This window comes from Schistocerca cancellata, chromosome 9, assembly GCF_023864275.1.
Source record: "Schistocerca cancellata isolate TAMUIC-IGC-003103 chromosome 9, iqSchCanc2.1, whole genome shotgun sequence".
NCBI classification, from domain to species: Eukaryota; Metazoa; Arthropoda; class Insecta; order Orthoptera; family Acrididae; genus Schistocerca; species Schistocerca cancellata.
In genome coordinates, this window is record NC_064634.1 from 401,265,664 (window position 1) to 401,280,960 (window position 15,297).

Genomic DNA, 15,297 nt, shown 5'->3' on the forward strand with positions numbered 1-15,297 from the left:
ATCGAATGCCGACTTGTACACAGGTCAACTTACTCAGTGACTTATATGTGTTGTTGTGTTGTCCGAAATATGTGTTAAACTTGAAGTTCTAACAATTGGCGACGAGGTAGTGGATTTTTCCTTTTCACCGTTGACTCACAGGGTTCCATGGCTACTGTTGAGCAGCTCTTGCAAAATCTCCTTGAACAGCAAACGCTTCTAACAGTGGCGATTCGTGATTTCGTCGCGGTGTCAAATGCAGGGCGTTTCTTGTCGTTGGCTGTACCTCCTTTTCCACCTTACGACGAGACGGTGGAAGACTGGTCTGATTATGAAAAACATCTTCGACAGCACTTCTTGGCATTTCAGGTCACGGACGAACAACCATGTAAGTCTCTGTTCCTTTCCTGGATTTCACCTCGAATGTATCGGTTGTTGTCGCAATTGGCTCCTTTGAAGGATCCTGCGTCTTTGTCCTTTGCTGAAATGTGCTCCCTCCTGTCTGTCTATTTACAAAAGCAAACGCATGTGGTAGCCTCCCATGTTGCCTTTTATCGTTGTCAAAAACAACCAAATCGGTCCTATCGCGCTTGGGCTGCTGAACTTCACGGCCTCAGTCGAAAGTGTCAATTTGTTACTGACGTTCACAAAGAATCCTATGCCGATTCCATGGTACGGGATGCTATTATCCGGTCGGCGCCTGACAAAGAAGTTCGGCAACGTGCCCTTCAGTTGGCGAATCCGACTCTAGATGAAGTTCTCTCTATTGCGCAGTCTTTTGAAATTTCTCGCGCCGCTGGGGCGCAAATAGAAGCGTGGGGTGACGTTGGGGAAATACAACCTCTGTGCGCTGTTGACGAGCGTGCGGCACGTCCCCACCAGCCGACGTGGCCGCAGTGCGCTCCCACGTGCAGCCTCGGCCCAGCCGTAAACAACCCACTAAGAAACTGCAGCAAAAGCCCCGGCAACTTCCTTCATGTCCGCAGTGTTTTACGAAACATTCACGTGCGGATTGTCCCCAATGTTGGGCTGCGTGTCACAATTGCAAAAAGAAAGGTCATGTGTCTTCCGTTTGTCAATCCGACCGCATACATGATGTTCATGAACATGACGCTGATTCTGATTCTGTGTTGTCTGTCAATTGCACTTCTTCCTTTTCCGGGAAGTTATTCCTCACTGTCCAAATCCTTGGTCGAGATGTTCGCATGCAAGTGGATACCGGTTCTGCTGCCACTATAATTAATTCTCAGACGTATCTTCAGCTGGGTTCTCCACTCCTGTCCCCTGTCACTCGGCAATTACGGACATACAATAAACAGAAGATTTCTCTCTTGGGACAGTTTAATGCTGAGGTATCTTACAAATCTGTCGTTCGCACTGTTCCCATATTTGTGGTCCACCAGAGCAACGCAGAAAATCTTTTTGGTTTCGATGCCTTTCGCGTTTTTGGGTTCTCCATAGATGACTCTGTCAATATTGTCTCTGACGCTATTCCTTATGCTCAACTGGATTCCTTGTCGACGACACTTTCGTCCCTTTTTTCTCCTGGGTTAGGCCGTGCAAACGACTTTGAAGCTCATATCACGCTCAAACCCACTGCTCGGCCTAAGTTTTTTCGGGCTCGGCCCATTCCTGTGGCCCTTCGTGATCGGGTAAAACGAGAGTTGGATCGTCTCACTGCTTCAGGGGTCTTGCTTCCTGTCACTTCCAGTGAGTGGTCCTCTCCTGTCGTTGTAGTTGCTAAGCCTAATGGTGATATTCGTCTCTGTGGCGATTTCAAAGCCACTGTAAATGCTCAATGCCTCATCGACACTTACCCTATGCCCCGTCCTGAAGAACTGTTCACTAAACTCGCTGGAGGACAGTATTTTTCTAAAATTGACCTGTCGGAAGCTTATCATCAACTTCCTCTCGACGCTGCTTCCCGGCAGTTTCTGGTCCTTAACACGCCTTTCGGCCTCTATCAGTACCAACGCTTGCCATTCGGGGTTGCTACCGCCCCTGCTCTCTTTCAGCGATTCTTGGAACAATTATTGCTCCCTGTCCCGGGGTGTATCAATTACATGGACGACATTGTTGTCACTGGCTCCACCACTGAAGAACATCTTCAAAATCTCCGCACACTTTTTAATGTCTTACAGACTGCCGGTCTTAAGTGTAATCTTCAGAAATCACAATTTTTTCAGGCATCTATCACGTACTTGGGGTTTCAACTCTCTCGGGATGGTATTCGTCCGCTTCAACACACTGTTGCTGCGATCGATGCCCTTCCTCGCCCTACATCTGTTAAGGAACTGCAGGCTTTCTTGGGGAAAATAGCATACTATCACAAGTTTTTACCATATGCGGCGTCGGTGGCTCAGCCGTTGCATCGCCTGTTGCATAAAAACGTGCCTTTTCACTGGTCCGCGTCATGTGACGCGGCTTTCTGGAAATTAAAGACTATGCTGAAACAGGCCCCGTGCCTGGCTACTTATCGACCTGGCCAACATCTTGTTCTTGCCACAGACGCCTCTCAATACGGGATCGGTGCAGTCCTTGCGCACCGTTTTTCTGACAGTTCGGAACAACCCATTGCTTATGCCTCCAAAACACTCACGGATGCCCAACAGAAGTATTCTCAAATTGAGAAAGAAGCTTTGGCCATCATTTATGCTCTTCATAAGTTTGGTGTTTTTCTTTATGGCTCAAAATTTCATCTTGTTACGGATCACAAACCGCTTGTTTCCTTGTTTCATCCATCAACGTCACTTTCCGACAAGGCTGCACACCGCCTCCAGCGTTGGGCTCTTTACTTGTCCCGTTTCAATTATGAGATTCATTTCCGGCCAACGGCTCAACATGCGAATGCTGATGCTTTGTCTCGCCTTCCCATGGGTCCTGATCAGGCATTCGATAAGGACGAACTTTTGTGTTTACACCTGGATGTTGCCGAGCGGCGGGTTGTGGACGGGTTCCCCATCACTGGGGACAGGCTGGCGGCTGCTACGGGTTCTGATCTGTTGCGGAACTACTACACTTTGCACTACCGCCTCACGACTAGGGATGGTGTTATCCTCCTCTCCACTGACAATGCTTCGCCGCGTGTTGTGGTACCTGCGTCTTTGCGTGCTTCGGTCTTGCGCCTCCTTCACCAGGGGCACTGGGGTGTGTCTCGCACAAAATCTCTGGCGCGCCATCATGTGTACTGGCCTGGCATCGACTCTGAAATAGCACACATGGTCGCTGCCTGCGGCCCTTGTGCGTCACAGGCCGCTGCCCCGAAGTCCTCTTTGTCACCGTGGCCTTCGCCTGAGAAGCCCTGGGAGCGCATTCATGCTGACTTTGCGGGACCCTTTTTAGGTACTTATTGGCTCCTCGTCATTGACGCCTACTCTAACTTTCCTTTCATTGTCCGTTGCACGTCACCTACCACCGCGGCAACCACCAGTGCTCTCGCCCGCATTTTTTCTTTGGAAGGCCTCCCCTCTACTCTTGTTACTGATAATGGTCCGCAATTTGCCTCTTCCGACTTTGCGGATTTTTGTGCTCGTCACGGCGTTAGGCATGTCACGGCCCCGCCGTTCCATCCACAATCCAACGGTGAGGCTGAACAACTGATCCGCACATTTAAGGCTCAGATGCGGAAACTTCTGACTTCTTCTGCTGCTGATGATGCACTTCTCCAGTTCCTGGCGTCTTACCGTTTCACCCCCATGGGCGATCACAGCCCGGCTGAGCTCTTACATGGCCGACAGCCCCGCATGCTACTTCATCTTCTGCGGCCTCCCACCTCACGGTCGCGGGTGCCTTCACTTGGCCGGTTCACCGCCGACGACCTCGTCTGGGTACGGGGATATGGCAGGCGGCCAAAATGGAGCCCGGGCCGCATCTTACGACATCGTGGCAGACGCCTGTATGAAATCCAGACAGACACGGGTGTTGCAGTGCGTCATTTGGACCAGCTTCGGCCTCGGGTGCCAGCAACGCCTGTTCCGAATGCCGCCACACCACCTATGGCTCTACCTGAGGCTCGGGATCTTGGCATCTCTCAATACTCACAATGCAGCCCTCTCACCGTCATCGCGATGCCAGCACCAGAACGGACGCCACCAGGAGACGTGCCCATGCAGGAACCGGAGGACCATCCTCTGTCAGAACACATCTTCTCGCCTCCTCCTCCAACGGACGCCGACACATCGCCCATGTCTCCTGTCATATCAACTGGACTTGCCGCAACGGGCAGATTGGTGCATGGGGCCCCAGCAGATTCGACCCCTACGTCTCCTGTCATCTCGACCCGTTATTATCAGGGACACTTCCGTCCGTACGGGAAGCCTCCTCCTCGAGACTTTACGGCGAGTCAAACAACGCCTATGGATGTTAGCCATCTCCAGGACACCTCCATCAAGACCAGTGCAACAATTTCAAAGGGGGGAAAAGTGTTGTGACTCGGCGATTATTCAAAATGCCGCCACGCAATTACGCACATCCTCTACGTGCAGCGCTGTCTGCCAGCCATGCAGCAGCGGCGGCCGCTAGACTGAGACTCAGTGTTTAATCGAATGCCGACTTGTACACAGGTCAACTTACTCAGTGACTTATATGTGTTGTTGTGTTGTCCGAAATATGTGTTAAACTTGAAGTTCTAACAGACATATTGATCAATTTTTTGGAAGAACATGCACATTGACTCAATGTGCTGCAGGAAACTCAGTGCACTAGCATAAAAATCTTGTAATCACAAAAGGCACTGATTTTATCCTCATAGGTTGTAAACCTTTTCCTTTTGTGTGAATTCTGTATTTATTATCAAATGGAATTTTAATTTATCACGCATTTTCAAGTGATTAGTAATTAAAAATATAAAAATCTTCATTTCATTAAAAAGTTATGACTGACTCAATATCTGTTAACTTTAAATTCCATTTGATAATAAATACAGAATTCACACAAAAGGAAAAAGTTTACAACCTATGAGGATAAAATCAGTGCCTTTTGTGATTACAAGATTTTTATGCTAGTGCACTGAGTTTCCTGCAGCTCTGTTACAACATTCAATATGTTTTGTTTTGCACTTAACAGTGCTCAGACAACTTCATGTCTTCAGGTCCTACGTATAAAGAAAATCGAAGAGAGCCGACCACTGAGGACCCCTTGTTAGTAGGTTTACTTTTAACATGAGAGCTTGAAGATCTGAGACAGTTGCAACTCTTTGGGTGAACTCTGAATATGTCCGTGTATAGTCCCTCATACTTACTATGTAACTGCTTCACCAATGTGTGCTCTCTACTCAAATGTTGCATAGCATATAGTGGGCACATGAAATTTATATTACATAGATGTATCCCTGTAACTGCTCCCTTGTGAACTGAATAAAATATAGGGGAAAGGGGGCAGAATAAACATTATTTGTTTCACATGAAGATATAAATAATATTTGAGAAAATCAAATTTTAAAATATGAATCACATAAAAGGATAATTAGATAACTGTTTACAGGTTTTTTAATGTAATATCATCTCTGTCATAAAAAATGATGTGATGTGACAACAAAAGAAAATGAAAAATAACTAATTTATATTACAGCCCAGTAAAAATTTTATAATGAGCTAGTATATATGATATGAACAATTCAGCCAATGCAGACAAACTCATGACAAGTTACACACACAGAGTTATAAATACATACTTTGGAAGGTTGTTCTGTAACAGCTTTACTGCATATTCTCGTAGATACTTCTGAAAAGTGGCTGTGAGTCCTAGCATGGCCTCTCCAGTACTGAGTTGTGTGCACTGTACCATGCACTTTTTGTAGAAGACAAACAAATCAGCACACGATGACATCACAGCATTTCCGGTGCCATCATTTATCCCATCAGACTGTTGCTCCTTTGTTTCTTGAATGAACCTCTCAATAAGTTCAGCCAAATTCCTGTGGTATCAAGTTGGACAAACCATTATATATCACCTTATTTAATGTATTCAATAAATTAAATTTTAGAAATAATTCAAAAGCCAAGATCGCTTAAATACTACTACAATGATTTTATATCAGCTGGTCTGCCTCGTGTATCATTATATCGAAATGGTTTATAAATGTTAACCTACATTCAGATCTGATGGTGGCACCTTTAGTGTGTTGAAACCGGTTATCCAGTAAACAGTATTTAAGGGATTTTGGCTTTTGAATTATTTCTACAACAGTGTGATTGCCCCACTATGCACTGTGTGTTCACTGCAAAATTAAATTTTTATGCTAAATGAAATGTCCTCTCAGTCATAAATTATCAAACCTATTATTTTTTAGAAGCTGCACACATATATACGATTGCTCTTGAATGTAGAATCAAACAATAGTGTGAATATAATGAACAGTCTATTCTGTGACAAATATTACGTAATAATACTAATGCTAGAATAAGCAATAAGTGAGGCTAATGATTTGCTGAACAGAAAATCAGGTAAATGCACAGCATAAAAATGAGACAATAGGATTATTTGGAAAGCTAAACAACACATTGCTGAATTAGTAAAGGCAAAATACTGGATGAGTCAAAAAGGATTTTACAACTTTTGAATGATATAGAAATTTATTGAGATAATTTACAGAATCGGTAGAGGTGTCACTTTGTACAACTTCAAGTTTCACATAAAAATGTCAAGTGTAATTTTGGTTCAATGTGACTACCAATCCTGATGTGGCAAATATCTCACCGGTAATCAATTTCTTCCCACACTTGTTGCAGCAAATTATGTGGAACTTGTGCAACAACAGCATAGATATGATTATTGAAGCCAGCTAAACTGTTTGTTAAGGGAGGAATATACACAAGGTCTTTAATGAAATCACAGAGAAATAAATCCAGTGCTGTCAAGTCTGAGGAGCGAGGTGGCCACGTGACTGGTCCTTCATGGCCAATCCACCAATCTGGTGTAAACACCTACGCAGTACTCGCCAGTCTTTTACAGAATGCCTGTCTCGCAGGACGCAAGTCACATTGTTTTTTTTTGGACTGTGGACAAAGCACTCCCTAACCTGTTTGACATAATTATCAACACATGGGTGACGTGGTGATTTATCATTTTGCAGTGAACAACAAACCATCTCAACAAAGGTCTTGTACCAAAAGTGAACTGTAGGCCTGCTTAGAGGTTGCTTAGCGTATTCAATGCAAAATGTATGTTCACAAGTTGTTGCAGAATTCATTAAAGTAGCCATGTGCTCCTGGTGGGAGAATGGGGTATCGTCACATAAAGTAATGGGGGATCATTGTCAAATTGTTTTGAATAATGAATAAATGATATTCAATGAAGAACATCTAGGCCATTTTGTGATTACAAAAATCTAAGAGATTGTCAGAGAGGTTAAAAAGGGGACTGTAAGAAGAAAGGAATGGTTTTTCTGTGAAAAATTGTCAGGAAAAATTTGAAAAGCCGTATTTCATATACAAATTACAGCCATAACTGCACATTTTGTATGAGCCCATTAGATCAAAATGACAGGGATTAGGCTGAGTACGGAAACATATACACAATCATTTTTTTGAGCTCTATAAGCAATAAGATAACTCAGTATGAAGTATCTTCTGCAACGTATTGTACAGTGGCTTAGGAGGAAGAGGTTGTTCCACATCTTCACGGACAGGTCTCACATGATAGAGAAACCTAAACTGAATATTTTCAGATAAGGAACTAACAGTTGGAAATGAATGTTTCAGCTGACAGAATATCTTGACTGAGTGAAGCATGTCAGGTACGTGTATTTAAACATATCATGTTTCACAATTAACATTTGTCTGCGACACCAATTTTCATGATACCTTGAAAAACAGTACATAGTCATCTGCAAAATATGCATTGTTTGCTGTTATGACAAGTTGTCAAAGATGGAGCATTGTATTCTGTAGCTGCTTATAGAAATCACATACATACATCCACACCATATGCTTAAGCCAATATAACATACAACTAGTGAACTTCTTATCACGGAGTTCTGTAAAAGAGAGGACCCAAAAATAAACAGAATTTCTTCAAAAAAGCATGTACCTTTCCTTTCAAATACAACTTTAACCTTCCGCAAAGTATTTTCCATAAGCTCTAACCCACTTGTCCAAACATTCATTCTTCTTTGATACTTGCTAACACCATTGCGACATGTGTTTCACATTGTCCACATCGGCAAAATGCATTCCTTTCAAGTTCACATCCCAGGGAACAGAAAGAAGTATAAGTGAGTTATAACAGGCAAATAGGGGAGGTGTGTCAAATCTTCATTGAGGCCAAAAGCTGGCACACACTGAGAAGCGCATGCGTGGGAACACTGTGATGATGCAGGAACCACTTGCCCGAATTCAGCACAGCCAAATATTTTCACGCCAAACTTCTGTGCAGCCTTCTCATAACCTCCAAATATAATTGTTGGTTTGCTTTCTGCTTTTGAGGCATGAACTCTAAATGTATGGTCCATATGGAGTCAGAACATGGATCAGCATCGTCTTCATATTTGATTTTACCTAATAAAAATATTTGGGTGAAGTGAGCTAGGTAACTTTCATAGACATTACTGTTGTCTACTTTCTGGATCACATCTGTAGCACCATTACAAATTGTCTGTGATAGTTTTGTTGAAAAAATTTGATTTTCTTTGAATGGGTCATGACAGACTTCAAACTACTGGTGTTTTGCTGCATGAAATAATACTCATTGGCAAAGTGGTGGGTTCTTAGATTTACCTCTGGAGGAGGCCGAATGGGTACTATTACAGATACAACATATTAGATCACTTTATTATAACTTGAACAATATGAAATAGTTAATTTCAAAATAATCCATGGCTACAGGAATGTTATGTATATTTTCAATTATTTATAAAATTATTTAGTTGGATAAATAAAAAATCTACTCACCAAGCAGCAGCAGAACACACACATATAAGCCTGCTGTGACTGGCAAGCTTTTGGAGCCAGTGGCGCATTCTGCAGGCAGAAGGGTTGAGGGGGAAGGAAGTAGGGTGAAAGAAAAAGACTGGAAAGGTCTAGGAAAAGCGGTAGATTTTTCAGGAAAGTCATCCAGAACCACGGGTCAGGGGAGACGTACCGTACGGGATGAGAGGACTACATCGGACGAGATATGAAAACCTGAGAGCTTAAAGGTGGAAGACAGGGTAATGTGCACGACAGAGATGAAAACTAAAACATCTTGCAAGAGTTAATAAGAGTGAAAAGCTATGTGCGTTGTACATAACAGAGGTGGAAGGGGTGGTGAAAAATATACAGGAAAGACAATGATAGATATAGAAAACTAAATCCGAGAGAAGCAAAGAGTTGTTACAGTGAAGAAAAGCTGAGACGGAATAAATTAACGTAAATTTAGGCCAGGTCGGTGGCAAGAACCAAGGACATGTTGTAGTGCTAGTTTGCGTCTGCAGAGATCTGAGACACTGATGTCTGGGGGTAGAATCCAGATGGCGCGTGTGGTGAAACAGGCGCTGAGGTCACGAATGTCATGTTGTAGAGCATGCTCTGCAACAGGATATTGCAAGTTGCCAGTATATACCCTCTGCCTACGCCCATTCATCCTAATTGATAATTTGGTGGTAGTCATACCAATGTAGAAGGCTGAACAGTGTTTACATAATAGCTAGTATATGATGTGTCATTTCGCAGGTGGCTCTCCCATTGATAGTATATGTTTTACCAGTTACAGGGCTATTATAGGTGATGGTAGGGGGGTGCATAGGGCAAGTCTTGCAGTGGGGACAATCACAGGGGTAGGGAGATGTTTGCAGAAGGAGCACAAAGTCTGAAAAAAATATTGTGGAGATTGGGTGGGCAGCAGAAAGCTATTCTAGATGTGGTGGGCAAAATTTCAGACAGAATGGGTCTCATTTCAGGCATGATTTTAGGAAGTCATGACCCTGTCAAAGCAGCTGATTAACACATTCCAGACCAGGATAATACTGACTCATCAATGGTGTGCTCTGAAGCTGTTTCATGGAGGGATCAGCAGTACCAGGATTGGATGTAATGGCCAGGGAAATCTGCTTTTTAACAAGACTGGTGGCATAATTACATGTAGTGAAAGCTGAGGTGAGAATGGTGGTGCATTGCTGTAAAGAGTCTGCATCCAGACAAATAAGTTTGCCTAGGATGCCAAAGCTGTATGGGAAGTAAAGTTTGACATGGAAAGGATGGCAACTGTCAAAACGTAAGTACTGTTATTTGTTGGTAGGTTTAATGTGGACAGGAGTGTGTAGCTGCCCTTCAGTGAGGATGAGATCAACATCAAGGAAAATGGCATGGGATTCGGAATAGGGCCATGTGAAATTTAATTGGGAGAAGGTATTCAAGATTCCAGAAATTTTAGCAGGTCAGCCTCAACATGAGTCTATATGGTAAAGATGTCATCAATGTATCTAAACCAAACCAGGGGCTGAAGACTTATGGATCCCAGGAAAGCTCCCTCCAGGTGACTCATGAAAAGGTTGGCATAGGAAGGAGCCATGCTAGTTCCCATAGGCATACCCTTAATCTGTTTGTGTGTCTGCCCCTCAAAGGTGGAGTAGTTGTTGGTACGTATAAAGTTGATTAAGATGAGTAGGAAGGATGTCATAGGCTTGGAATCAGGTAGCTGCTGACTGAGGAAATGTTCACCACCACACAGACCATGCACGTGCACGATGTTGGTATAGAGGGAGGTGGCATCAGTGGTGACATGGAAGGTGTGTAGAGGGAGTGGATCGGTCATGGATTTCAGATTATCTAGGAAGTGGTTGGTATCTTTAATGCAGGAGGGGAGTCTTTGTACTATAGATTACAGGTGTCAATAAACTAAGGCAGATATATGTTCAGTGGGTGCTTTGAAGCCAGTAACTATAGGATGGCTAGAATGATTTGGTTTGTGGATCTTGGGAAGAAGGTAAAAGGTGGGGGCGTGTGGTTTGGGTGGGGTGAGAAGTTCTATGGATTGAGGTGTTAGTCTTTGTGAGGGGCCTGAGGTTTTAAGGAGGGGCTGCAGGTCAGTTTGAATCACAAGGATGGGATCTTGATGGCAGACGCTGTACATAGAGGCGTCAGACAATTGGCATGGACCTTCATCAACATACTCCTTTCAGTTAAGTACAACAATGGTAGATCCTTTGTCTGCTGGGAGGATAATGATGGAGTCATCAGCTTTTAGGAAACATAGAGCCTGGAGTTCAACTGGGGCCTGGTTAGGGTCATGTTGTAGGGACCTGAGGAAGAGTTGTGGAGCAATGCTGGATGTGAGGAATTCTTGGAAGGCTTGTAAAGGATGAGTTTGAGGTAGCAGTGGAGGACCAAGTTGGGCTTTCAGGTTTGCTGTTGGAAAGGTTTTGGGGTTGGGTAGCAAACTGATATTTCCAGTGAATATTATGCATGAAGGAAAGGAGGTCCTTCACCAAAGCAGCATGATCAAATGCAGGTTTAGGGCTGAAAGTGAGGCCCTTAGATAATTCAGGAGGGGAGAGTGCTTTCAATGAGAGGTTAAGGACACTGTACTGTTGTGATTGGTTCTTGGGATCCAACCCAAAGAACTTTCCAACAGCAAACCTGACACTGAACCCTGCCTTGAACAGCTCAGCCCACGATCACAACTTGGCCCACCACAGTTACCTCAATATCATTCCTTACAAGCCTTCCAAGAATTCTTCACATCCAGCATTGCTTCACAACCCTTCCTCAGGTCCCTACAACATGATACTAGCTTGTCCTCTGCCGAACTTCACGCTCTATGATCCCTAAAAGCAGATGACTCCATCATTATCTTCCCAGCAGACAAAAGATCTACCACTGTAGTACTTGCCTCACAAGGACTAACACCTCAATCCATAGGACTTCTCACCTCACCCAAACACGCATCCTCATTTTTTACCTTCTTCCTAAGATCCACAAACCCAATCATCCTGGCCGTCCTTGAAGACTTAGTATTATCCTGGTCTGAAATGTGTTAATCAGCTGCTTTGACAGGGTCATGACTTCCTAAAATCATGCCTGAAATGAGACCCATTCTGTCTGAAATTTTGCCCACCACATCTAGAATAGCTTTCTGCTGCCCACCCAATCTCCACAATATTGTTTTCAGACTTTGTGCTCCTTCTGCAAACATCTCCCTACCCCTGTGATTGTCCCCAATGCAAGACTTGCCCTATGCACCCTCCTACCATCACCTATAATAGCCCTGTAACTGGTAAAACATATACTATCAATGGGAGAGCCACCTGCGAAACGACACATCATATACCAGCTATTATGTAAACACTGTTCAGCCTTCTACACTGGTATGACTACCACCAAATTATCAATTAGGATGAATGGGCGTAGGCAGAGGGTATATACTGGCAACTTGCAATATCCTGTTGCAGAGCATGCTCTACAACATGACATTCGTGACCTCAGCGCCTGTTTCACCACACGCGCCATCTGGATTCTACCCCCAGACATCAGTGTCTCAGATCTCTGCAGACGCAAACTAGCACTACAACATGTCCTTGGTTCTTGCCACCGACCTGGCCTAAATTTACGTTAATTTATTCCGTCTCAGCTTTTCTTCACTGTAACGACTCTTTGCTTCTCTCGTATTTAGTTTTCTATATCTATCATTGTGTTTCCTGCATATTTTTCACCACCCCTTCCACCTCTGTTATGTACAACGCACATAGCTTTTCACTCTTATTAACTCTTGCAAGATGTTTTAGTTTTCATCTCTGTCGTGCACATTACCCTGTCTTCCACCTTTAAGCTCTCAGGTTTTCATATCTCGTCCGATGTAGTCCTCTCATCCCGTACGATACGTCTCCCCTGACCTGTGGTTCTGGATGACTTTCCTGAAAAATCTACCGCTTTTCCTAGACCTTTCCAGTCTTTTTCTTTCACCCTACTTCTTTCCCCCTAAACCCTTCTGCCTGCAGAATGCGCCACTGGCTCCAAAAGCTTGCCAGTAACAACAGGCCTATATGTGTGTGTTCTGCTGCTGCTTGGTGAGGAGGTTTTTTAACTATCCAACTAAATGACTATAAACTTTGCTGCCAGTTCTAATACTACTCTCACATTGCTGGCTGTAATGAGATGATGCTGTCGTCTGCAGTGATGACTGCAGAGTGGGCTGAGTGGCACTCCACTACATCTACATGATTACTCTGCTGTTCAGATTTAAGTGCCTGGCAGAAGGTTCATCGAACCATTTTCATACTACTTCTCTACCATTTCACTCTTGAATGGCGAGTGGAAAAAAGGAACACCTAAATCTTTCTGTTCAAGCTCTGATTTCTCTTATTTTATTATGATGATCATTTCTCCCTACATAGGTGGGTGTCGATAAAATATTTTCGCATTTGGAAGAGAAAGGTGATAATTTAAATTTCGTAAATAGATCTCGCTGCAAAGAAAACCACCTTTGTTTCAGTGACTGCCACCCCAACTCGCGTATCACATCAGTGACACTCTCACCCCTATTGCACGATAACACAAAATGAGCTGCCCTTCTTTGCAGTTTTTCAATGTCCTTTGCACACTCTGGTGTAAATAAGCGTTCTGCAGCAGTGACATGTCTAATCTCAAAGCACTCAGCTTAAGATCCCCTACTATCTGTACAATTTTGTCACTGAAGGTTTGGAGCACCCTGCAGGTGAGGAAGAAGATGGCACACGATGTGGCATCATGGAACAAAAGACTCTTAAATTGTGTGACTAAATGAAACTATAAAATTTCTCATCTGCTCCAGAACTGATGCAATCACTTTACAATGTACTCTGCAACAAATCTGCAGCAATTCAAGGAATGTAGTGACCCTACTTTACTTCTAGAGAATGAATGTAGTAATGTTTGTTATCAATTACTTTTCTGTGCAACATCATTGATGGTCAGTAGGAAGCATTGGATACAAGCTAACAAAAATTTAAGATTTCCAATAACTATGCTGAAAATGATACTCTCAGGAAAAGTTCTTGATTTTGCCAATGATAAATCATTGCTCTTTCTCACAGAAACAACACCTGAGATGCAGTTGCACTGCAACCTCTCATGCAGAGCAGTACTGTTTGGCTGGAAGGTAGGCAGTGGCACTTCTAATGGAATCATTATCGAAGGGACAGTAATGCCTAATCTTCCTTCCTGTTTTTGGTAGGTAGTGGCTGATGCCAATAAAGTATTCAAGTATTGGCCAATTTGAAAAGGAAAGGAAAGGTAGAGTTAATGTCACACTGAGATCAAAATCATTAATAATAAAATATTAGTTCAGGTGGATGAAGAAGGAAAATGAAAGTGGCCTTGTTAAAGGAACTGTATTATCATCCGTATCAAGTGATTTTACAAGAATCAAAGAACACTTATTTAAAATGATCCTGCAGGTATCTAATTAGCATCTTGGATGGACAGTAACTGACTGATGTGGAAGTAATTTCAGGTTTACCACAGAGAAGTGTGCTGAGACTTTTTGCAACTGATGCTGTTATCTACACAGGGACATCACGAAGTAAATTAGACATGTCGTCCCAAGCTAAGATCATTCTGCACCAAGAGTGCCACTGTCAGAAGAAAGTACATGTTTTGGGTTTCCTACAGAATACAGTTTTGCTGTCAAACGGATAACACGTGCATCACAAGTGCAATTGATATGGTGTGGTTCCTGGAAATGTACTCCAAAATGAAGTTCATGGGACAGTGTGATTCTTGGAGGCATAAAATCTAAGTTGTACATAGATTCATTATGAAATTCTGGTGGTATATGCACCAAACAATGTCATGTCTAACCATTGATCAAGACTGCAAAAGTGTGTGCAATGGTGTCAGGAAATCCAAATCTTGTAATCATGCAAATTCCAATTTTTCAGCAAGCTGAAAGAACATTTGTGGGGAAAGAGATTTCCCAACAATGAGGAAATGGCTTTGTGTCCAAGAAGCAGATTTTTCTCGCCAACATAATGAATGACTGGTAGAAAGCTCCAACCATTGTTTACAGAGAGGTGGTGACTATGCTTAAAACTACTGTCATGTACCTGTGTCACTTTGATGTGTAGTATAGAATTAAATAAACGTTACTTGGCCTGTTATAAGAGTGTATAACTTACTTTTTGAAGTCCCCTCATACAATAGAGCACATAAATGTAAAATTGTGTGCTTCCCAAATTAAAAAGGTTGTGTATCCTATGACTACAATAACACTGAGCCACAAATGAAATCAGTCAGCTCATACTCTGGGGTTATGAAATGAGATGATCATATACACTTGACAGTAGGATAAGCAGGTGACAGACTTCAGTTTATTGGTAGGGCACTGGGGAAAACTGAATCAGTCTATGAAGGAGACTCCTTACAAAAT

General features: G+C 43.1%; 1 protein-coding gene across 1 annotated transcript in view; it reads right to left on the bottom strand.

The window, feature by feature from the left end:
• LOC126100693 (vacuolar protein sorting-associated protein 53 homolog) overlaps positions 1-15,297 on the bottom strand; it is a 183,231-nt gene that overhangs the window by 76,071 nt on the left and 91,863 nt on the right. Inside the window, exon 9 of the mRNA XM_049911309.1 lies at positions 5,651-5,893. Within this exon, the coding sequence (XP_049767266.1) occupies positions 5,651-5,893 (243 nt within the window). The remainder of the gene's footprint in view (positions 1-5,650; positions 5,894-15,297) is intronic.